Source organism: Eutrigla gurnardus (assembly GCF_963514095.1).
Source record: "Eutrigla gurnardus genome assembly, chromosome: 19".
NCBI classification, from domain to species: domain Eukaryota; kingdom Metazoa; phylum Chordata; class Actinopteri; order Perciformes; family Triglidae; genus Eutrigla; species Eutrigla gurnardus.
Genome location: NC_139930.1, coordinates 15,319,468 through 15,344,285, shown reverse-complemented (window position 1 = coordinate 15,344,285; position 24,818 = coordinate 15,319,468). Strand labels below are relative to the sequence as shown.

Genomic DNA, 24,818 nt, shown 5'->3' with positions numbered 1-24,818 from the left:
ATTTATTGTCATTATGCAACACAGCGATTCGCAAGGAAATGCAGTTGTAGGCCAGAAAAACAAGAGAGAAAAACCAAACAATAACACTAGTGTATTGGTGCATATTTCTTAAAATTTGCATCAGGAGAGGCAATAAAACTGTGGTGTGATTTTTAACCAATCCATAAATTTTGATGCTCACATTAGGACGCTGTCTTTCATCGAAGAAACAGAGCTTCTTTGTAACGAGAAATTAAATTAAGTCCATGCTTTAATGTCATCATTTTTGGACTAAATTCTCTTCATAAATCCTCCGTTTTCAAACCATTGAAAATGCTGCTGCTAAGCTTTTATTTCCAACTCTTAGCATTGGCTTCCTGTTAATATTAGGATTCATTCAAATGTTGATGCTCCTTTTATAGAGCCATACTTGGCCAGGCTCCACAGTTCATCACAGACCTTCTGCACCACCACCCCACTAGCCAAGCTCTCCGCTCCCCGGGGGCTTCTCTAAGTGTTGCCCTCGGACACGTTTGAAGACTCCGGGAGATTGTGCTTTCTCGTTGCTGGCCTCCTAAGCTTTGCAATCGTCTCCCAATAAGCTTGAGACCTTTTAACTTGGCGGGGAAACTCCATTCCATTGGTTTATATTCATTTTCATTTTGACTGTGAAGCATTTTGTGTGACTATGAAAGGTGCTATATCAAATATGGAAATTGGTTAAATTATGCTGTATTTGGATTGCACATGCAGTATTGCTGTGTTGGATTTAAATGATGCCATCAGGTCTTGTGTGGGGGTTTTCAGACATGACTGTCACAATAGTTCCCTGATCAAAGCACATGCACAATGATTTTACAAAGACAGACCAATTTTTTTATTAAATCCTTTAATAAAAAAATTAAGACCTCCTAGAAACAGGAGGTCTTAAATAATCTACATTTGAGTAAACATTTTGCCAGCCAAATCAAATTGTTTGCAGGATATTCAACCTCCGTTTCATTACGTTGCATTTAATACTTGACTCCTTTCCTCCCAGTGATGACATAAAGGCAATAAAGTTTGTTCATGGATGTGAGATACGAGTTTGGCATTGAGGATGTTGGTTTACGGCGTTTTGGCTTTCACGCTGCGAAAGGCATTTCGGGGACGAATGCGACGAGGGAGTGCCGAGGCTCACGCGTATATAACCAAAGTCTCCACTTCATTATACAGGAACATTTTACCCCTTGTTTTAATTTGGCATTGCCTCACCACACCAATCAAAGCTGTACCTGCAGGTCATTAGAGCAGCGTGAAGGATAAGTGGTGAGGATCTCCTGGGCCCGCGTTGAGACATGAGGTCAGGACCCCCATGTCAGCGAGAATTTCCCCCTGCTGAGGTCACTGAATAGCAGCTTCAGCCCTGAAGACTGCAGCTGAGCCTCCGTTTTCACCAGAGACACAGAGAAAACTGTTTTTCCTCTCATTCTCCCCTCTCATAATAAATGAACATCACATCCGACCATTTTGTAAACAAAGAGAGGATGTAATGCCAAGACTGTGTGCGCATTTATTGTGGAGCTCATTGATTTTGATCCATCTCGTTTTAATTCCACACGAGCGACGTTATGAGTCGACTCGCCGCTGCACATTGTGTCATATGTTGTTCCATTACTTAATCACGTATTAATTAGGCACAGACTTGAAGTGCAAATTGCAAAGATGCCATTCTGGTTTGCTTTGCACTTTATTATGCGGTGATCTTAATCAACAATGAGGTTTCGTGTCTCAACTGATTTGTGATTGTGTTGCATTTGTCCAAACAACCAACGGAGAAGCTTGATTTAATATACAAAGTAAAAGAAGACGTCAAATATGAAGAGAATATTTCCCTCTCTGCTACTTTTCTCCAGATGACCTTAAAATCTTGATTTTTTTCTTCTTCTTTCTTTGACAGGGAACTTTTATTTGTCTTCCCTCTATTTCTTTCACATACTCTCAACTTCTTGAATAAATTATCTTAAAGAGATAAAAAAACGTTTTTTTTTATTTTCTGTTGCTTGAAGCAGCGGTTGAACTTTACCCGGTGCCATTCAAGATGTTCTTTTAGTTTTGCTCTACAACTCTGGTGCAAGAGAGTAAGTGTGAGATTAGTCCACGCTTTTATGTGATGCGGAACACAAGGCAGCAATCAAAACACTGCTGCAGCATCAAAGGCTTTAAAACAGACTTCGCATTCGGGATGCAGTACGCTGATACACATAATTCTTCTGCATCCAGTGTGTGTGTGTGTGTGTGTGTGTGTGTCCACACTGTGTATGTTAATATGTGATAAAAGATGGGTCAGACGTCTGCATCTGAGCTCATTTTGTTGATCACAGACTTGGAGAGGATGATTTGTTGTTTTCTCATTCATTTCTTATTTTATGAAGGGCAAACACCCCAGAAAAAAAGAAAAGAAAAGACAGATCATTTTTGGTGAATTAAACTTGATATGCTAATTTGCAATTGCATCTTTGAGCTGTCGCTGCTGGTTGTGTGTGTTTGAATTGAACAAAATTCTATTTTTTTGTTGTTGTTTCTCTGTTTGAACTCAGATGACTTGTGTGCAGTATTTTACACACCCTCACCTAAACACAGTGACATATATAATTTAGCAGTGTTCAGCATGTTACAGAACCTGGCAGGTTTTACAGCTTCCACCCCTCCACCCCCATAAGCAACGGTGTCAGGGTTTAAATTAGTTGCTGGCTCCACAAAAAAAAAAGAAAAAATGTGGTGACTTTATGAGCGTGAAAATAGGGAATTGCGGTTGTGTAGATGGAGCAGATGTGATCCATCACTAACACACCTTGCTTTCAGAGAAGAACATAAACCTTCCTCTTGTATGGATGCCAGCACATCCATACAATGCACCCAGATATGAGCAAACATACACTTTGTTCCTCTTGTTTTGATTTCGAGAAAATTCCTGGTTTATTTGTTAATTGGTTCTCATTTTAAAATATTTTGCCATCATTCTTGTCTGTTATGACAACATCGGAAACAGAAATAAATCTCTAAGGCGATGGGGGATAAAAACATGAGCTGTCAGACAAGTTGTAATCAAGCCAGCAGTTTAGATAAACTGCTTCATTTTGAGCTAAAAGCAAAAGTGAGAGCACTCAACATATCAATAAAAATACTTCCAATAACACAGCTGCACACATAAACCACAGTACCAGGAAGTCACATGGCATGTTCCAAATCTATTCTACCAACGTCTTATGTACGACATACTGATCATCATACTGTAGTTTACTGTTTGTATAGGAACATTTAATTAAAATAACATTAGCTAAGTGGAGTAAGGAAAACACGCAGTTCAGGCTGGTTTTGGTGAGGTTGCGAAAGAAAAAGCTACAAGGGAGAAGAATTATAATCAAATCAAAACTTTTCAAAAGAACATCAGGAAATATGTACCAATTTCAACACTAAACAGAGAACTCCTCTGGGCCTCTTCCCATTGCTTTTAAACAGATAAACCTGAGTTAGTGCGTAATCAAACAAGTCAAAACAATAATACCATTTCTAATCATTATTCTAACAATTTATCGATGGCACTTAAAAACCCCAATAAAACCCCTGCTTTGTACTCCAAATGGTACAACCTGAGTTCCCTCTAGTACAAAGCCTATTGGAAGTTCTCACTTCCTGTTTGGTCCCATGGACAGCAGGTAAGATGGAGGGGAGCTCATGTAACAAACTGTTTGTCAACTGAGATTACATTAAGTCAGTGAATTACTCTAAATGGAATGTACTAAATTATTAGTTTCAACTAAAATGACCACAAATTACTTATCTTATCAGGTTAGCATGCTTTACCCACATGTGCTAGTAATGCTAACATAGCTGAATGTGCTCTTGCTAAAAATAGCAACAGTGTCAGACTAAATTCAGATGAAAATGTATTCTTGCCCTGTGCTGTGAAACTGATATCTCAATGAATTGTCTTCAAGGTCTATTGATCTTTCTGACTGTGTTTAAAGTTTAAACTGGGTCGAAACATACATGAAAGGGGAAATTTGAGTCAGTGTTGGAGATTTGTTCTGTGTTTTGCACAAGGGAGCTGCTTTGGTCTATTTTTGTTCTCACTATACATATTCACCATGATGTCACCCATTGGTTTGCCCCGTTGATGCCTCGCCATCTTGGTTTTTGACAGCTCTACCATAAGTGACACGAGAGGGTGGAGCTAAGTACCATTAAATGCTCCTCCTGGCGAATGTATAGTCTCCCAGTGGTGGGGAGTGAGGCACTGTGGTAAATCCATCAAACTCTATGCCCCATATCACTGTTTTCCAAGCTACCTGTCCTATTGGTCGAGCCTTTCAGCGTAGGGAAGTGACTGTGGTTTCAGCCCATCGCCCACTTTATTGCATTTTAAAAATGCAGTGAGACCTGAGAGTCAAATTGCAATTTAATAATCTGGGGAAATTAACACACTGGATTAAATCTGAGGTTAGATGTCTTAGTTATGTCGGAGCTACAAGTCTCTTATTAACAAGATGATGAAAACATAATTTTTCCACTTGACAAACAAAGCTAAAGTGCAACCGTTTATAAATCAAATGCTGAAAAACTGAGCCATGCCTTCATTTCAAGCCAAATCGATTACTGTAATGCACTTTTTACTGGCATCACAAAAAAAAAAGAACTTTACCTCATTCAAAACTCTGAACCGCAGCATGCTTATTAACCAGAACCAAGAGGAGAGAGCACATTAGACCAGCCAAGGATGATGAGGCAAATCAGCCAACAGAGAGCTTTCCCTGGAGCTAAATCATTCAGTTAATGGGATTTCACTTGCATTGTCAATACAGAAGGGATGCCTTGCTATTGCTCTGCGTCACCACCTTATTGGCTGCCAGATCATGAGGAGGGAGGGAGAGGCTTCAGTTGGGTGGAGACAGATGAATGCAAGAGAGGAACGAGAAAAAAAGAAGGATGTCTTCGGGGAGAAAAGAGCAACGCTCACGTCGCAGCTCAGCTGCATCTGCACCATAGCCAATCAATGTCAGCCTGGCTGGACTCCGTTGGTCCCAAATGTAAACGTTGAGTGATGTGCAGTGTTACAAAACGGTCACACATGTGGAAAATTGAAATTGCAAATTTACATCGCAACTTTGGTCTTTCGTCAACACAAGCCTTGAACTCGTGTGTCTGCTTTTCTTCCCTTCCAGGACTGGCTGAGTAAGTTTGGCTACCTCCCGCCCCCTGACCCAGTGACTGGTCAGCTTCAGACCAAGGAGGCCCTGACCAAGGCCATCAAAGCCATGCAGAAGTACGGAGGGCTGAGGGAGACCGGAGTCTTAGGTATGTGGCTGTGTGTGATTGGGGGGTTGGTCGGAAAATATCTAGAAGAGTGAATGATATGATGCAATCAAGAAAACCGACAACTATATCCTCCTCTCCTCTTTAGACCAAGCCACTTTGGGCCTAATGACCACACCCAGATGTTCTCTGCCAGATGTGGCTGAGGCCGAGGTGACGGTGGGCCGCAGGAAACGAAGCCCGACTCCTCAGAACAAATGGGATAAGAGACATCTGTCCTGGAGGTAAGAACAATGAAATAATAAATGTAATAAATCTATGTCTCATATTATCATAAGAGAATCATCCAGTTGAGTTGATTTAAAATAACATGCGATTCAGCATTATTTGGTTGCATATCAGATACATTTATTTTAATCTAATGCAGTTTTGGATCCAGTCCAGTACATCAGTGCAGTGACTCCCCCCCCCCCCCCAAGCTGTGCATCCTTTGATAGATTAGATTACAGGATTATTCCTCAAAACCACCTCAAAGGAAAGAGATTTTGTAAAAGTGGCTACCTGATTAGAGGAACCTTTAATAAACAACAAACACGTCTGTCCTCTCAGTAAATGTACAAAGATTCAGATATGACTTAATAAAGTTATAAGATATATGCTTTTTCAAGTGATTATAAATTGCTACCTGCCAAAAAAGCCTCTCATCAGTGCAACAAAGGGACAGGAAAATAACACATGCAGTCCTCCTGCAATTTAAGGAATATTCCTCTAAATGTTTCTCTCTCTCTCTGTCCGTAGTTTTAAATTTTAAATGCATTTCAAGGCTGAACCGGAGCAACAAAGTTACAAAACTTAGTCCAAACCATAGCAACCTCTCACAGGAACTGCTGCAGCATCATCCAATTCTCTTGTGCTCCGAACCTCCGAGCCGCTGTACAATAAATGCATTGCTACCTTTGCACGTCATTACCTGCATATATCGCAAAAGCTCCATCAGAGGTCGTGCCTCTCGTAATCGACTGGAGAATAGAGGACTTTAGTGCGAGAGGAGCAAGAGGTTTATATGGATTGGACGATATGACAACATGACGCACATTCATATATGCACATACACTTCTGGTGACACTTTATTTCTCTTTGCACCGCTGCCAATCATCCATCAGCTCCCTCCTCTCTGAAACTAGACAGGTTTGTCTTCAGTCCATCAGTCCAGCGAAGCACCTTTGTATTCACGGCACTCAGATTTGTAGAACACTGGAACAATTGTGGACTACGCGTTGGCTCCAGATCCAGAGAGATTTCCATACTGTGCAGATTTTCAAGTAAAGCGCCACAACAAAGCATTGATATTCTGCATAGACCAGCCGCCTCTGTACGTCTCCGGTTGTGCTCTCGGCTCCTGTCTTTTTTTTCGACTGATGTTTGTAGCACTTGCATTCCCTCACTGCGTGGTTGGGAAAATTATTTTCATCATCTAATATTTCATGGTATCTTTGCTTTATTAGATTACATGGCTGAACAGGGAGATAATGCTCGAAACGTCTAATGAGTCAGATGTAATCTGACAGCCATGTTAAATGTATTTTAGTCCAGTCAGATTGAAGAAAAGTACAACTATTTATATTGCTGGAAGATGCATATTTCATCAGTTTAATTACAATTTCACATTTTAAAGGTGTAATATGCAACAATTTCCTATAAGACAATGTATAGACTGAAATAAAAAAAAATCCCTCTCAATCATCATTACACTAAGTGTGTATATCTACAGAGAACCTGCCCTCTGCATGTATTCTCCCACGTTTTGTTACATGTGTGTATGTTAGCGTAGCCCTTCCATGCTATGCAAGCTTCTGAATGGATACTGACTGTTTACACATGCTACTTTTGCTTTTTAATGATTGTAATAGTAAATAAAGACCTGCCTGGCTAAAGGAACAATGTCATTCCTTAATTTCATTGTCTTCTTTCTTGATCGCCAGGTGGTTCACTTTGCTTTAGCCTCTCTCATGTTTTCGCCGCTGAATCAGTTTGACGTCCTGGCTATCCATTCAGACGCATATTAAAGAACCGTCTGTCTGCTTCTCTCTGAGATCCCCTTTTCCTTTTTTTTTTACGAAAATTAAATAATATCTGTTCAGAGAGTGCAGCTGTTGACAGTGTGCGCTGCATGGTAGCTCTGAGAGCAGGCAGCGGGGGGGATGAGGCATAGCGAAGGGTCAATTGATGTAGTTCCCAACGTCTGAGAAGCTGACACAAAATACAAAAAGGTTGCTCTTCATCTATGATTGCTTTTTTTTTTTTACAGTGATTTTTATGCAGCACTGCCAGCCAAGATCCCGAATAACTCTATTAGGAGTTATCTTCATGGAATTGTATACGTTTGTTCATAAATAAGATCAGTTAATCGTATGCAAAGAATCGAATAGTTGTCAGTGGATGGATTGTGGCAGTGAGTGATGTGAAGGGGCTGCACCATTATGTCTGTATTGTTTACTTAGACTTGCAGTAAGCAAACAGAGGCGCGCTTAATTCCTGATTCAGCTCACCTCGGCGCGACTGACAATGTCCGCCTGGCTGGCGCTTCACACACTCCTCTGCTTGTTCGCGCACATCAATCACATCATTGTGTTCGGGAAAATGTGCAGAGTAGGTGGTGAGTTTCAGTTATTTCACGGAGGAGAGAAAAAGAAAAAGATAAGGGGTTAAGCTTAGCAGCCATTCATTTTAGGTAATGTGTTTTTCCGCAATAGAAATATAAGTAAATTATTTTTGTGATGATGTCTGGGAGTCTTTCAGCCGGAGGGGGCTGAGCCTTTAATCCCCAATTTTACTCCTGCTTACCTCTTTTTTTTTTCCTTTCTCTTGCAAAAGCTCATACAACACTCAGCCAAGTATGTCACTGCCCAATTGTGGAACAGTCCACTCATTAGCACATATTGTTAGCCCATTATCAGCCAGACAGCCTGGCAATCATTAGCAGCCCGACGAACAACAAGGTGAGGGGAAGAGATTGGGATGAGGATAACGAGGAGGAAAGATGGAAAACAAGCATCAAACACGAAGAGGGAAGATTGCATCTTTTCCTTCTGCATCCATTTAGTCCGATACGGTGGGTGGATTGAAAAATCACCTAGCCTCCTCCGTCTCTTTAGACGTGTCATCTTTCTAATGAAGTCAATGAAGTGAGTATGAGGATGAGCGATGCGAGAACATGAACCCACGTGTAATTACCATGGCAACCCATTATAGATGTAAATCCACAGTCGTGAGCTCTTAACATTTTGTGTCTATTATTATTGCATTAGCATACTCTAAAGCTCGAAAACAGTTGTTTTGTGGAGCCTGCGTGATGTAGCCGAACGCTCGGATCCCAGTGAGGGTTACTCCACAGCGGTCATGTTCATAACTCAGCAGCGGGGGTCCATCATAGGACAAATTATAGCCATAGCTCACGGTTCTTAGCGATCGTTAAGGAATGCCACAGCCGTAAACAACGGCCCAGGTATGTTATAGTCCTAGAAGTAGCTTTGGGACTGTAAGAAGTAATAATACAAAGCTGCTAGCGGGAATGGCCAGGCATAACACAGAATGATATTTTGTTTTTCCATTCTCGCACCTATGAAATACTTGCAACATGTTTTGTCAAGTAATTCACACCAACCTAAGAACAGCAATTGAATTAACTTGATTTCAGCATAATGTGGCACTCTGGCCTGTGTGGGGAGATCATGAAAACTCCAACATCGCAGGGCTGAGAGGTTACACCGGCGCCCCTTAAGGGCTATCTATGACATTTATCATATCCACACTGGGGAACTGTTCCTAGTAATAAGATAACAATCTATGCTCCAGCTACTGGATCGATCGCCAGAGTCTACAGATGAGCTAGCAGGTCTGCGAGGCACTTAGGCAGAGTGGTGCTTACTAAATGCTCACAATGAAAAAATGTTCACATGCTAACATTTACAATGCCTTACAAGCATTTTAGTTGCATGCTAACGTTTGCTAATCGGCAGTGAACTCAAAGGGAAAGTCAGAGGGTCACCAAAGTAATCCATATACAGCATATGTGATTCATGAATGTCTGTACAAAATGTCAGGGCAGTTAATTAGTTGTGGAGATATTTCATTCTGGTATCAAATGCTGGTATTACTAATAACAAGGACTCATAAACACAGTCTGTATATCATCACTGCTGGACTTTTACTGAATTAAACAATGATCAATGCTCAGTACATTTTGACAATGCATTCTTGTAGATATGTTTTGACTCATCTAAGACTCATTTCATCATATTGGCAATATCTTGTATATTTATTTATTGATTCCACATGGATAATAAGTGGAATAACACAGGAAGAAGAGTGTGTAGTAATTGAAATCGTAACAGTAATTGTTGTTATTTATTGCGTCAAATTTTCTCCCTGAAATGCACCCTTGCATGCAGTTTAAACAAGCGGAGACGATCACATCGCTGCTGGTTTCTATCTTGATATCTATCATTGAAATCATCTGAGACAGGGAAGTGTGCACCTTAAATTCCCCCTCTTATACATGAGAGGTGCGGCCATTATTGGCCAATGATAAATCCATCATTGTGTCCGTATCACACACACACACACACACACACACACACACATATATATATATATATATATATATATATATATATATATATATATATATATATACATACATATATATATCAGTCACCATTCAATGTCACCAACCTGTGAAATTGCTCGGTGGAAGCTTAATAATACCTTTTAACTATTACCAAGTATAAACTTATTAAACACCTCTATTATGTTTTTTCCCCAGGAGTTTGCATCGCCATCTCAGAGTTGGTGACCGTGATAGTCGGGATGGAAAGAGAAAGGGGGGTGGGGAGAAAGCTTTGTGGAGAGAGCGTGGACTCATGCAGAGCCTTTTTAATTTAATGTCTTTCATCTTCGGCCTGAATGACATAACGTGTGTGTGTGTGTGTGTGTGTGTGTGTGTGTGTGTGTGTGTGTGTGTGTGTGTGTGTGTGTGTGTGTGTGTGTGTGTGTCTGCGTGTGCATCTGTCGGCGAAACATTTCCATGTTTGTGAGAGTGTTTGAGTGTTTGCGCCGGCACATTTTGTGCATCTACAAACTCATATGAGCACATGAATCACCGTCTGCATATGAGCTTTCAATTTTGGGAGTAATCAGCTTATGTCTACGGAGGGTAGCGGAGCACAGGAGGTGAATATTACCCGTGTGTGTGTGTGTGTGTGTGTGTGTGTGTGTGTGTGTGTGTACATTTTAGCATCACTTTTGATGTCAGCTCATGTCTCCGCGGAGCAGCAGAGCCACGGGAGGTAAGAGCCTGCTGAGAGGCTGAAGGCGGGGGACAGAAAAAGAGTCTTAGTTTTTTCCTCATCTGTTTCTCTCCCTCCGTCCATCCCTCTCTCCTCTCCCCCTCTGCCTCTTTTCATCTGAATCATCACTTTGCGTGCGAAAGAGGCGTGGAAATTAAAAAGTCAAACAGGTGAAATGTAGGAGATTGCGTGCGTGTGAACGCTTGTGTCTCATAAGCTCACGCACACATGAAAGGACTACTCGTTTGTCAAAGGATGGCGGGGATCATGCCGTGGATTTAAATAGCTCGAGAAAGTGAAGTCCACCTTAATCAGCCTCCTGTCCGTCCAACTAATTTCAAAGTCTTTTGAAATCACTTTTTTTTTCTAATCTGTGGCGAAGGAGGCAAAAATGCGTAACAGACCCGTTTCTTGCTCATCCTCAGTTTTTGTCATTCCGTTGAAACGGTGACCTGCAACTTTGCATTCAGAGCTGAAATTGAGAACTTTTTGTTGCCGTCTGTTGTCACCGGAGATAACGTTTGGACCGGGGACAAACATATGGCTGTTTTGTGTGGAAGCTTATGTGGAGACCTGGAAAACATGTCAGTCAGCAGAGTGTAGTGCTGAGGTGATGGTAAATACAAACGTGCTGATCAACGTTTCTTAATCGTAGAGTGTGGAAAGTGCCTCAGGGCGAGGTGAGTGTGTTTAGTTATTACTGCAAGGTTTCCAAATTACAATTCATGTTGGGCAAATTTGTACCTCACATTTTACCTCCATGCCATTTAATGCCATGTTGTGTGTATGTATGTAGTGGTGGTAGGTGGTTTTAACCAAGATCTTCCACTGACCTCAGCCAAGTGGTTTAGTTGCCTATTCTTAGCAAAACCACCATTTACTTTTCCATAACCACCATCTTTCCATCTGCCATTCCACATATTGCAGCTGCCATGCACAGATATTACAGAATGTAAGTATTTTTACCGCGGCGTTGAAGGACACCTACAGTTTTTGCAGAATGGTCCAATACCGTTGTTCTTATCTGCCCACAGGGTTTGTTGTTTTCCCTGGGGACCCATGGGACCTTTAGAAATCCCAGTTTGTCCTCAATGCTTCTATAGTTTTACAGTTCCAGTTTAATGACTCCCTGAACTCTTTCTACACACTGTCGTCTCTCTGTCCAGCCATTTGAAAGAAGCGCACGCTCTCGGCAGTAAACTAAAATAAAAGCAGCAGCAGCGAGTGTTTCCAGGCTGTTTGCTGCCCTGGGATTTGCCTCTCAGGCTTGAAAAGGCTTCTCTAGCACCCAGGGCATAAAAGCAAATGTGGTTCTCTGCAGTGTTGTTGGTAAAAGTGAATGCTCGTTTTGATTCGCAGTTGACATTGTGTATTAAAATGCTCTGATGAAAAATAAAAAACGCAGTAAATGAAATTGGTTTGGATACAAGAATAGATATTCGGTTAACAATGTTAATACATTATCTTTCAGCTTCAGGTCTCTCTAAATGTCGTTTTCGGCAGAAATGAACGCAGCGTTTACTCGTTCATCCACCGCGAATACCATTTATCATGGAAGGCACGATGACCTATTTATCACGGTGTGTTATTTGCTACTGTAAGTTGATATAACAGCCTATGGAGGACAGAGCTTTCTTAAAGTTTTGTTCTTTAAAACCGTGATTTAAAGTGCCGTCCTCCACCATCATCGCCTCTCTCGTTCACATACGCACACCCCTGCACTGCCTTACACGTCTGTAACACTTGTAAAGAGCTTTTGTAATGAGGTACTTTTTTTTTTTTTTTGCGGGTAAGGAAAAGGAGACATCACACACTCTGTCAGAGATGGAAATGTGTCTGTGTGATCACTGATCCTTCCCAGTGCAGTAGCCTGGAGAAACGCGGAAACTTAAGGAACTCGTCATCCTCGTGGAGAGCAAACTCTTGATTCTGAGTAAAGTTAGATGAAGCCATGGGGAGGTGTCAGAAATCTCTCTGCCAGTCTGTGTGTGTGTCTGCTTTCTTTACCCCCTCCTTTGCCCGCTCTCCCACACATATTACAGTCCTTTCCTTCCCGCTCCTTCCCTTCCTCATTATCTTCTTCTTACGTACATCATCGTGTTCATCCTCTCCTTTTGGTTCCTCTGCAGATCGGATGTGTACGATGTGTTCTCCTCAAGTGAAATATTCTGAATCACAAAGTGGGAAATGCTTGAAATAACCAGTCGAAATAAATGTTAATGTCGCTCTTTCATATGTTATATTTATATTTCCATATTTTTATATTGGATACATTTATTTAAAATAGTTCAGGCTGAATCAGGAAAGATAAAGAAGCAAGAAAGATACATGAACCATTGAAAGCATCATTATGTAGCTCTGCTATTCCTACACCATGACCGGCTGGTAAAAGAGCAAAAGAAAACTGTCGGGGGGTAGGGGGGGGAGTTCCAATCGGAGGAATGATTCACTAGTCCCCAGAAAAAAAAAGAAAGTCCTTAATGATGAAGGATTTGTCTATGAACAAATGTCAAGTGTCAAAGCAATGATTTGTTTGACAGGAACTCGGCTTTCAAGATGCCAGCTTCTATAAAAGGAGGGATGGGAACGGCAGAGGGCCTTTTATGAAACACGATTGTTTGAAGTGACAGAACTTCACTCTCTGAAACCTATTTGTGACCCAAATATTTACCATGATTGGCACATTCTGGGGTTTTACAAGTCCCATAGTGGCTGCAGGGTGTCTAAATTCAAGCGTAATTAGGGTTTTTTGGTGGTATTTTTTTGAGGAGTGCAGGACATGTTTCCTAAAGGGGATAGATGGGCAGGCTCTTCATCGATTAAATTGGGATTTTTAGTTCATTTTGAAAGATTTCCATCGAGTATAACACTCCTTGTGGCTAGAAATACAACAGAAGAGGGAACAGTCCGGTTGTTTTCCTGCACACACTGTGAGGAATTTGGATATCACGCTTAGTAGGAACCAGTTGATTGTGTTAACACTTTAAAAGGTTACATTTTATGCAGCTGAAATTGAGCTAACAAATGCTTGAGGAATAAAAAATGTTTTTGTTTTTTTTAGAGAGAATGGATTAAAACTTCAACCAAACATTAAAACCGTGCTATCCCTCGAGTAAGAGCCAATTAATTTATAAGCCGGTTTATCCACAGATACTGGAAAGTCACAGCTCAGCTGAAGTGCACCCACCTACTCCGTTTACACTCCTTGTTGCTTACTGAACATCTTTTTTCCCCCCACTTTTTCAGCTAAATGTGCCATTTTATCGCCTCATGAATGAAATATGGAGATGGTGGCCATTTTTTTGTTTTGGTGCAAGAATTGAAGTTCTCACCAACCTGTTCTGTCCAATTTGATTACAGCCTTTCAGCATGTTTTCCTTTCAGACCAACAACTTCCGTTTGTTGCCTGTTGAATTCAGTCAATATGTGTGGGACAACTTGCCTTGTAGTGCTAAGCTAGTTCCCAGGTCTTTCTATGACGATCAATACGTGAATCAATATCCGTGTTTGTGCTTCTGGTTTGACTGCTGTGGGCTTTGCAAGCCGCGACACTTGAAGAAAGAGTTTGGTGATAAAACCCAGCCGTCCAGTTCTAAGAGTACACCCTAGCATGATGAGCTACCGGAATAAAATGTTAAATTAATAAACACAAGCATTGAATAGGAGGTTGATTGAGGGGATGCAATTGGGTGATGTTTTGTTTTATGTGTCGCAGCAATCGTGATGCAGATCTTTCTGTCACATCGGATTTTTCAAGCAATTTCTAGCCGGTTGCAACGGTGAGACGAGGCGGCGCACTCTCACCGCCAAGAGCCTTGATTAAATGTCCTCCAGGAGCCCGCAATGGCCAAATCACTTCTTCTATTTAGATGGAGTGCTTTTGTGGGGAGAAAGAAAGGGCACCGCGTGGAAGCAGAGCAGTGGGCGAAGACCGGGAAGGAAATGATGGAGAAGGAGTGGCGATTTAGAAGGCGAGGGAGGCAGACAAACTTCTGAACGGTCTCCCGTTTATTCTCGACCCGCTTCCACTGTCGCTGACAAACGGAAATAGCTCGAGAGATGTTGAGCGTGATGAGAGGGATGAAAATTAAACGAGGAAGGGGAAAGCTGGCGAGTTGTTTACACCGAAACTTTGATGCCCACAATCTATTCCAATGAACATTGTGTTCTCTATTTATTATCAGTATGTGTGAGCAGCGGGAGCACCTAACCATGAAATACAAAAAAATGATGGAATCACGTAAGATATGCAAACATATTTTTTTTTGTCCCAGTGGCAAACACTGTGTCTTTGACCTTTTATGCTTTTATGCAATCCACAGCTCTCTCTTCTCTCCTCTCCTGCCAGGCTCTACTGCTGCGACCGGCTTCCTTTTTTATTTCTGTCTCTTTCCCCCACATTTACCTTTCGAGTCCCTTCCCGGACTTCATGTTCATCTCTGATGTGTCACCCTCGCAGATCTACTCGCACAAATTGTACCTCTCCCTACCCTTCCCTCCTTGTATTTTCCTTTTCTTCTCCGCTTGTTCCTTGTCCATCATCACCTTTCCTCCCCTCACTTTGCCAGGTTCTCCTCTCTTGTCTCCCCTTTTAGTTGTTCCTCTGTCAAGTCCCCCGTCCTCTTCCTTCATCAGCCAATTCTTTCCCTCATTTCTTGTCGTCTCAACCCATCTCGTCTCTCCTCCTTCTCTTATGTAACGTATCTGTCTCGCCCCCCTTTCTTCCCTCAGAGTGAGGACCTTCCCCAAGGATTCGGCTGTACTGGGCAGGGACACCGTTCGGGCCCTGATGTACTACGCCCTGAAGGTCTGGAGCGACATCGCGCCACTAAATTTCCACGAGGTCGCCGGCAGTGATGCAGACATCCAGATCGACTTCACTAAGGCCGACCACAATGACGGATACCCCTTTGACGGGCCGGGGGGCACCGTGGCGCACGCATTCTTCCCCGGGGAGAGGTTCACAGCTGGGGACACGCACTTTGATGACGACGAGGCCTGGACCTTCAGATCTCCAGGTGAGGAACGGTCCATTCTGCTTTATGAAACCACATGTTTTTATTTGGCAGAACCGAATAACATAGACCCTTTTTTCCAGCGAAGGATTTGGGTTTTCATACTTAATTCTTTAGAGTTTAAACCTTTTTTAGGACTCGGATTAGGCCTACTTCAATGGTTTCATCATTTACTTTAAGCTAACCTTTTCAATCCATCCATAACGGCTGTTTCAACCATTTCTCCATTCTTTAAAAGTTGTCAAAATGATTACAGAGCATTGATTGTTGTATTCTGAGCTTCTCTGTGCTTTGTTTACCTCGCTGGGCTGTTGCGCATGTTAGTGCACCTGAGAGTCTCTGCATCGCCCTCACAGCTAGCTAACCGCCGCCCATATGGCGGTTCCAGCTAACGTCATGGTGGAAGAGTAACACGCACCTTCCGGTCATTCTGGTTGTTTAAATTAGTTGAGCTTTCCACGTTCCCCCTGACAACTGCACAAGTCCGCCACTTGGGACGAAGGAATGCAACTTATCTGCTGTGATTGATGATGTGTATTAGTTTCTACCAGCTGCGACAGCGAGGCTGGTATTGTTTTTTTCGCCTGGTGAGTCTGTGTGTGAGTGATCACCCATTGTGGTGGGTGTGATCCCATCACGGGACAATCTCCAGTTATACTTTAATGTTGGTGAACGCTTTAAGTCATTATCAAGACAGCTTATTAACCCGAGTCAGGCTAATTATTGTCTTTTGTAATGTGTCATTATTGAGTCTGTTATTAGCCGTTGAAACCAGACGTGTTTGGCCCGTTCCAGAGTAACATATTCATCCAGTGTGTGTGTGTTTTTTTGCTCAGAGTCGTGTGCACTAATAGATTGCTTTATGCAGTGTTATCCTGAATGATCTGGCCAAATTACTTTCATCAAACAGTTTTGAGAGAGTGCGAATACCCGCCGAGGGAGATCCACGAGTTTGAGGCGAGGACAGGATGACAGCAGCTCTAAGTGGAATTCAATCAGCTCTGCCAATCAAAAATAGATGAGCTTATATTAGAAATATCCATTATTCTTTGACAGCTCTGGCAAACACTACGCAGTGCTTTCGGTGTCCTGGCCCAGCCCCCCGACGCATTCACCCTCTCATACGTTCACTGGCACGCTGCACAATGTCTGTCCTCTCTGCAGACGTCACCATTCAGTCGCCTCCTCTTTGCACTTCTGCAGAACGCTCTGTGTCCTTGTTATGTTATGAATAATTGTGAATTCCAGACTCGCTGCTTGTTGCGACCTAATCGCTGCATTCACTAAACCTTGGCGGCATCATCCTTATTCTTCATCACTGTCCTTTGCTTTTTTTTTCTTCTTTTTTTTTTAAAGGGGGTGGGGTGGTAAGCAGAAAAGGGCAGGGGAGCAGCATAAGTCCACTCATCCAGATGAAATGAGCGGATTGAGTGATCTAGTCGTACTGAATGCATCGTCAAGCAGAGGCTGTCTCGGCGCGGTCACACGAATGACAACATAAATCATTAACTCTCCTTTTTTCTTTTTGCTTTCTTTAGTCCTCCTTTCGTCTGCGCGATTTAATATGCCCTTCCTCTCTCCTCTGCTCACCTCCGTTCATCCCTTCGTTTTGAAAGACGGACGGGCAGCAGAGGAGAGGGGGAAACACGATAGAGATGACGTGGTAAATTGTTTGTCGCAAGTTTTCTAACTAAGTCGGAGCAGTAGTCTTCAACAATCCCAACTAAACCTCCTTCACCTCTTACCTGGCGTTCTATTACAATGCAACAAAGGCTTAAAACATGATGCCGTGACACCACTGTGTGAATTTAAAAAGCCAGAACTCAAAAGAAAGTATGCCAGAACTCATGCCAACACAATTTGGTTGTGTTGTCTCGAAAAAGATTGTGCCCTTCTGCTGCGAGCAGAAGCTGCACTATAAGTTGGTCCATCAATCCCAGGATGCAAAAAACAATTAACATGCAGCATTGTGGAGCAAAATGATATCGGGCTTGGTGATAAAGTGTCCTGAGGCTGTAATCCTGAGTGAGTTTGTTTCTTTTAATTTAGCACCAAGCAAAAATGGATGTTGGAATAGGGGTTTATGTCATTTTAAAGTGACACACACAAACACAAACACACACACAGGCTGGTTAGCTAAACAAATAGTCAAAGGGGTTGTTAGAATCTTAGGTTATTGGCCCATAATCATGTTTTCTCACCTGTCACTTAGAGAGGTATGAAGTGTGTCAGCTCCATGGCAGTGAAATATTACAAAATAAAGCATAAACATAGATGTATACCTGCTGTTTGTGGATCATTCATGTGGGTATTTTGCCTTTGTTTATATAGAATTTGCAAATATTGCCGAAGCAAGCTAAGAGTAGTTGTTACCGCCATGCTGTATATACCATAATATGCTGAAAAGCCCCATCTGCCTCGACATGACGGGGCTGCCAAAAGTGATATGTTGGATTTGCCATTACTCCTCCTCTGTTTTCCCAGCGAAGCATTTTGTTCTTCATGTCGGAACCGAATTGCAGGAATTTGGCAGCTTATGCCTATTTCTAAATATACCTCTTTCTCACTTCACCCTCAGACATCCCAAATAGAGTAATTCCTGGATGAGAGAGGAATTTATGACACAATCTGACATGAGTACTGCTTCCAAAGCCGGAAGCCAAACAGAGAGAAAAATCCTTAAGCAAGCAGTGTCTTGCCAAGCAGCCCGCACTTACAACATGAGTGATTTTGCCAAATAGATGCCATGGCAGCAGGCGAGTACGCTCACTGTGTGATCCTCAGCGTTATGTTGACATTGTTTTATGCAAAACGGAGCCGGAGCTCAGTTACAGTTCATGTAATAACTACTCCGTCTGATATCGCTGCCGACTCGAAACACGGCGGCCGTTTGTAATAATTTGTAATATTTGTTAATTAGCTCGTAATAAGTTGCGTTCGGCGCTGCCATGATGTTCAGTCGCACTTGGCCCAGATCTTTCCTATAATATGAGAAGCTCTGATGACCACTTCACCTTGTCATTAATGGGCAGACAGTCCTTCACTTGTCACAGACAATAGACTGATATTATGTGAGAGTCGCTTGTCTGATATCACTCATTTGAGGGATGATTTTGATTCAGCATCGGGAAGTAAATGTCTGGCTGCTTAGTCGCCGTTTAATAACACATCTCTCAGAAAGCTGTTGCCAAAGGGAATTGTGTATTTAATGAGGGGGGAATTTGAGCTGGATATTCATGGAATTATCTTGGTTTTCTTCGTGAGTAAGAATGTGTGTTTTAAACTCTCCATCGCACAGGTCTGGAGTCTGAAATTGGATCACATTTTGTTTAATGTGGTAACCAGGTTAACAAGGCTTCCCGCTGTTTGACTTTTGTCTACAAAAACGGTCTGTAGAAAGGATCCAGAGCCCCGTGGTGCATTGAGACCTCATGCTTTAGATTAAACCTCAACCAGAGGATGGAGCTTAGAGGGTGTGTGTGTGTGTGTTTGTGTGTGTGTGTGTGTGTGTGTGTGTGTGTGTGTGTCTGCGGCTGTCTATCCCAGCTGGTGAGTCCCTGATGGGGCCAGGACCTGCGTGGGTCTCCCTCCTTTGTTTTCTGCTGTCAGGGCTGTGAGCCATATGTTACAGGACAGCAGCTCAATCTGCTCCAATTAGACCTCCCATCAGGCGGCAGCAGTGGACAAGCTGAGGATGCTGAGTGTAGCCTGAGTGTGTGGTTGGGGGGGGGGGGACAGCTGCGTAGATGTAGGTTTGGGTAATGGGAGTGGTCAGAGGTGACCTCGTCTCGTGACTAATTTATTTCTCTGTCTTCCAAAAGACAGTTATTCACAGGTTATTAAACTACTAAGCTTTTGGACATTTGTGCTGATGAATAAACCTGTAAAATGGTTCAAACTAAACCTCAATACAGTTTTAACAGCAATTTTGATGATGTTGATTTTGCCTGCCGTACATAATTCAGGGAGACTGATGATGTTGAGTAAAGTGGCCTTCGATGTGGGTGCACATATGGGTCGGTTCGTTTCTCTAGTCTGGGCTTCTTAGTTCCGCGGGGATGATTTCCCTCCAAACTTTCCTCAAATGTAATCAGCTCCCCGAAGATGGCAGCAGACCCCCCTCGCTCTCCTCCTGCGGCGTTGCGAGTGTTCAGCTCACCTCTGGATTATAATGTTTCGTTAAGCCACTGAGATTGCCTTCTCTCCCACTCTGAAGCTGCCAGACAGAGGCATAGGGAGAGAGGAAAAAAAAAAGAAAAAGTTAATTAAACAGCTCTTAATTTCTTCAAGTCACACTCTGGCAGCCTCACCTTGCTGCTATCTCGCAACATCCTCCTCCAGCATCATCAACTCGTCTCTAAGGCAACACCGATGTCGGTGTCACCGCTCCGTACCTTTTTAAGGCACCAGACGTTAAAAAGTCCTGCCCGGCTCCGCTCTGCTCCCACGAAGCTATCAGAATCCTAAATTGTTGTTCTTAGCAACTTTTTTTTTTTTTTTTTCCCAAAAGCACGCTAATCCCTTGAGAAGATGTAAACTTGTTAGGTCAGCCCAGAGGGTAAAGAGTGAATGTCAGCGCTGCAGCTGATTGCGGAACTATGTAATCGTCTTTTAGAAAAATGAACCTTATCAGACAAATCCATAGCTGAGTAATTGCCTTGGCTAATTCCCTTCCCCCCATCTCCCGGTGCATTGTTCTCAGCGGGACCCTAAATCTGGGTCCACCAAGGCCATCTCCTAATAGTGGAATATAAAGCGCCGCCATTTACCAGACCCCCCCACCCCCCCGGCTGACCGACTGATGGGTCCGCTGTCACGAGGGCAGAATCTCGGCAAGATCAAATAAGCGGCGGTCTGGAAGGGCTGTTTTTTTTTTTTTGCTTTGACAGCCGGCAGATTGCTTTTATTAATTAGCACTCTGTCTGCCAAACTGATTACCCTGAATATAACAAAAGCGTCATTAAGCAGGTGAATTTTTCATGCGGTTACATTGTTTTTTCTCTTTGTAGGCTACTGTGGTGTGCATACATACTTGTGTATCGTTACTAGCAGATTATATCACATACAAACACATATATTAGGAGTGTTTCTGGTTTTTTCTCAAGTATGTAAACATTCAAAAACCATGTGTGAAATTTTAAGATTATAGGACGAGAAGAAAAGAACTTTGGTCAATCTTGTTTGGTGGTCGAGGTGAAGTTGTGCAGGAAAGTTTCAGCCTCTGGAAGAACAAAGAACACGGCTGTCACTGATATATGAGGAGAACGGCTGAGTTTAGTCGATCCAGGCTACATCGTGTTTTGACATGTAACTCACATTGAGCATTACTGAAAGTGTAATTTAAAGTTTGGGCTGTAAACCCAGCCTTTATATCACAGCACATCATGTCCTCGCCCCGGGTTTCACACCACTGCATTTCCAGACTGACGCCGACTGTAACAGAGCAGACAATAACAAATTGTTCAAGTGCAATACATAATAGAAAAATGAAAAATAATAATAACAAAAGAAATAATGCTGAAAAGCAATATAGATGGAAAAAAAAGCCACGGACTCAGAATGGAGAAACTATAAACAAACCACAAAGTTTGAACGTGTAGAGATGAGATGAGGACAGAGAGAAACTACTCAACACGGAACAAAAACACATCATAATAATTATATAATAAAACATGTGATATAATCTTTATATATATATATATATATACACATGGATATATACAGTATAATGTAATCATTGCAGTGATTACTGATGCATTTCAATAGGAATAAACATTGTGTCTGAAAACCAAATATTCCAAATTTATGCAATATTTCAACTTCTAACAGTGTATATATAAATACAATTATTATGTTTGCCTTCATAAATTTGAAATAAAAAGAAAACAGTGGCACATTATAATGTCAAGTTATTTCTGTGAAGTGTAAAAGCGTATCTTTGAGCTTCTTGGCATTGTTAAGTTTTCATCAAGTGCAGACCAGAGTAGTTACATCATATACATCGTTACACCTGGAGCACTTGACTGCACTGTAAATCACACAACAAATGATCCTTACCTGGACTGGACTGCCAGCGGCTCGGCTTAAACCAAGGTGATTTCATCATACTGTGTCACAATCGATGTAGTAGCATAGGAGTGTTGTGAGATGTGTAAAAGATGTAGAAACTTTTGGGCTTTGTGTATTTTTCTCTTCTTTTCTTTTTTTGGAGAACCCTGGGAGAAAGCTGTAGAAGCCCGAAGCAGAAAAGAGTCAAAACTCCCCAACATGTTGAATGTAGCTCCGTATATCATCGTCAACTCCGTTACAGAAAGAAGAATGAGGCGACCACAACATAAACAGATTAATTATGTGTTACACAAGCTTGCTCCAGGCCCATTATTCACTTTGCATTTTGCCAGTTTCTCATTAATTTTCTTCTGTGGTGATTAAGGCTCATAAACATGGTCTTTGCCATCTGAACAGGGCAGTGGAGGGAGGACCGAGTGGCACAATATCTTGGCACGTTTCAATAGTATATTTAATAGTTATAATAAAGTAATATATAATAAAGTTTATAACAGAAATACCTCTTAAGTGCTAGCAATGGGTATAAATACATTGCAAAGCAGTCAGAAGTTTGATGGCATTAACAAAATAATAAAATAATAAAACATCATACTTTATATGTTGTGTTAAGGAGATGTTCAGTAAAAAAGCATCACCAACTCTAACCCTCCTGTGTTTGTGAGGAAAAACATTATTTGCTGGAAAAAACAAACGTTCAAAAAAGGATTCCCAACCTGAACGTAGTGTGAAATGCAACTTCTAAGTATGTGTTATTAATGAAGTACAAAGGTTTTCCTGCCACTGAGACGGCGCTGGTGTCTGTTCTGTTTCCGTTGTGTGGGAAAGCAGTTGTATTGATGAGGAGCCCTTGCTCAGGGGGAAGGAGTTGTATCTTATGCCTGGCTGTTTTGGATCCAATTATCCTGAGTTGCTTCCTGGAAGGGAGAGTTTGGACGATGTGCACGGAGGCGGTTCGGTAATGATGTCGGAGTGGCAGATATTTTTGGAGAATGAGGATGTTCTTGGCATTGATCTCTGGTTACTCAATTATTTGTGTGGCCTGTGCTTCGTCCTGTGAGAGCTTGGTTTGTGGTGGACTGGATGTTGGCTGTACTAAGGTCACATGACTGTCACCCACCACTTTGTGTCCTCAGCTGTTGCATGAATCATAATCACATCTAGTGAGATTTCTCTCTGATTAAGTAACTGTGGTTCCAAATGCACTTTCTTAGTTTTGATTATAACAAAGTTAATATTTACGCGTCTGTAAATTCAAATAAGTTGCACCATCAATATATATTATTAGTTGTTGCTTAATATTTCCACCTTTTCATAGAATATAGAATATATCAAATAGAATATATCTTTATTGTCATTGTTAGGACAATGAAACACTGTTTAGCAGCGCTTAGTTTTGGCAATATACACAACATATAGAAAATATGCTACATTTACAAGCATATTAAAATATAGATACAAATACAAATACTGAAGTCCACGAGAATAAGGTGTTGGAGGGGATGTATATGCATTTGAATGCTACATGTAACTATTGTGCAGCTAATGGAACAGTCTGACAAACGTTAGCTTGCTAATATGTGACCCAGATGGGTTAGCGTAATTGAATCCCCACTCAATCTAAAACCTAATGAATACTAAAGCGCACTCATACATTAAGAAAGGATAGGCAGTTCAATTGAATATATAGATTTCCCATTAAAACTGTAATTTGTGGTATTTATGCTACAACTTGTGAGGCTGCGGTGAAGTTGTAATTGTGCGACATTAAGGTAGTAAGTAACGCTTCTTCGAAACTACCTTATTTACGAAGAATTAAGTGAGAGATTTGTGAATATCTGGTGCAATCCGAGAGACCAGTGGTGTCTTTAAACTCCTTATCCAAGTTCCCAGGCTGTCAAAGGTACTCCAGACTCACGTTGACCGAGTCTTCCGCAAACACGTCGGGCCTGCAGGCAAACTTCAGGGCATCCACGAAGGGCGCGTTGTGGTGGTAGCCAGACGTCTAAGGTCATCGAGGATCAAAGCCTGTGGATCCTGTGTTCCTACTTTTTGCAGAAGGAGTTCTATTAAATTAATCCCCATCTTTAGTATCATGCAGTGAGAACATTAAGGTTGATTTTAAAAAAAAGAGAGAAAGAACTGCTTAATGGCTCACTGGTTAATCCAGCAGAACAAAGAGTGAACCTCCTAAATGTGGAAGAATTCAATAGTAGAGTTACACAAAACCTCCCCGTCTCTCTATCTCTCTCCGCCTTCCTAAATAATCTGGTTCATCCACCCAATTCTCTCCGCTCCCACTTTGTCCACAGGCATTACCTCCATTCTGTCAGCCTCACGCGGACCGTGAATATGATGACATGGTACATACTCTCCCTCTCTCTCCTTCCTTTTGTCCACCTTTTCCTCTCTGCACCATGTGCTCCTGTAGATTAGACTTGGCATTTGCCTCCCGAATACCCCAGCTGGGTACTGTAAGCACGAGTGCACGTCCCGAGCCGGGGCCAACCTTAGGTTAACCGAATGCAGGCTTCAGCTTAGCCACCAAGGAACTCTAAGCTAGCTTGGCTTGACACGCTAGCTCTCCATATTTTTATTTATTTATTTATCTTTTTTTTGCAAATCTAAATCTCCAAGCCCGGGTTTTTGTCTTGCTTGGCAGAGTCAGACAAAGAGTTTTATGAGGCTTTTTTTCTTTTCTTTTTTCCCCCGTGCTGAACATGGAGGGGAAGTGGTGCTTTAATAGCCCGCGGCCTCTTCAGGTGTCTCCCCACACTCGGGTTTTGATTGCCAGCCGAGGGACTCGGGCAGTTTTACCATAGTTATCTCGCCTCGCCACATGCCTTACAGCACTCAAAGTCTCCTGAGCTGTCTGTCATGCCTCTTAATTTGCACAATAAGCAGATGAGCTGAAAAAAGGATAAAAAAAAATACCTGACTGGGTCAATTTAGGACACAGAGTACATTAGTCACACTGGTGTCACCCTTTCACTAAAGCCATTCACTATAAACTTCCCATGCCCTGTTCATACACAAACTCACAGTATATATTAAACAATGCATCCAACGTGTTTCACCGTTTGAACCATTTGATTTGATTTGATCATCGTATGTA

General features: G+C 42.0%; 1 protein-coding gene across 1 annotated transcript in view; it reads left to right on the top strand.

The window, feature by feature from the left end:
* Window positions 1-24,818, top strand: part of LOC311029543 (matrix metalloproteinase-17-like) — a 54,448-nt gene that overhangs the window by 17,686 nt on the left and 11,944 nt on the right. The window contains exons 2-4 of the mRNA XM_084034737.1: window positions 5,184-5,316; window positions 5,423-5,558; window positions 15,354-15,640. Of these exons, the coding sequence (XP_083890863.1) occupies window positions 5,184-5,316; window positions 5,423-5,558; window positions 15,354-15,640 (556 nt within the window). The remainder of the gene's footprint in view (window positions 1-5,183; window positions 5,317-5,422; window positions 5,559-15,353; window positions 15,641-24,818) is intronic.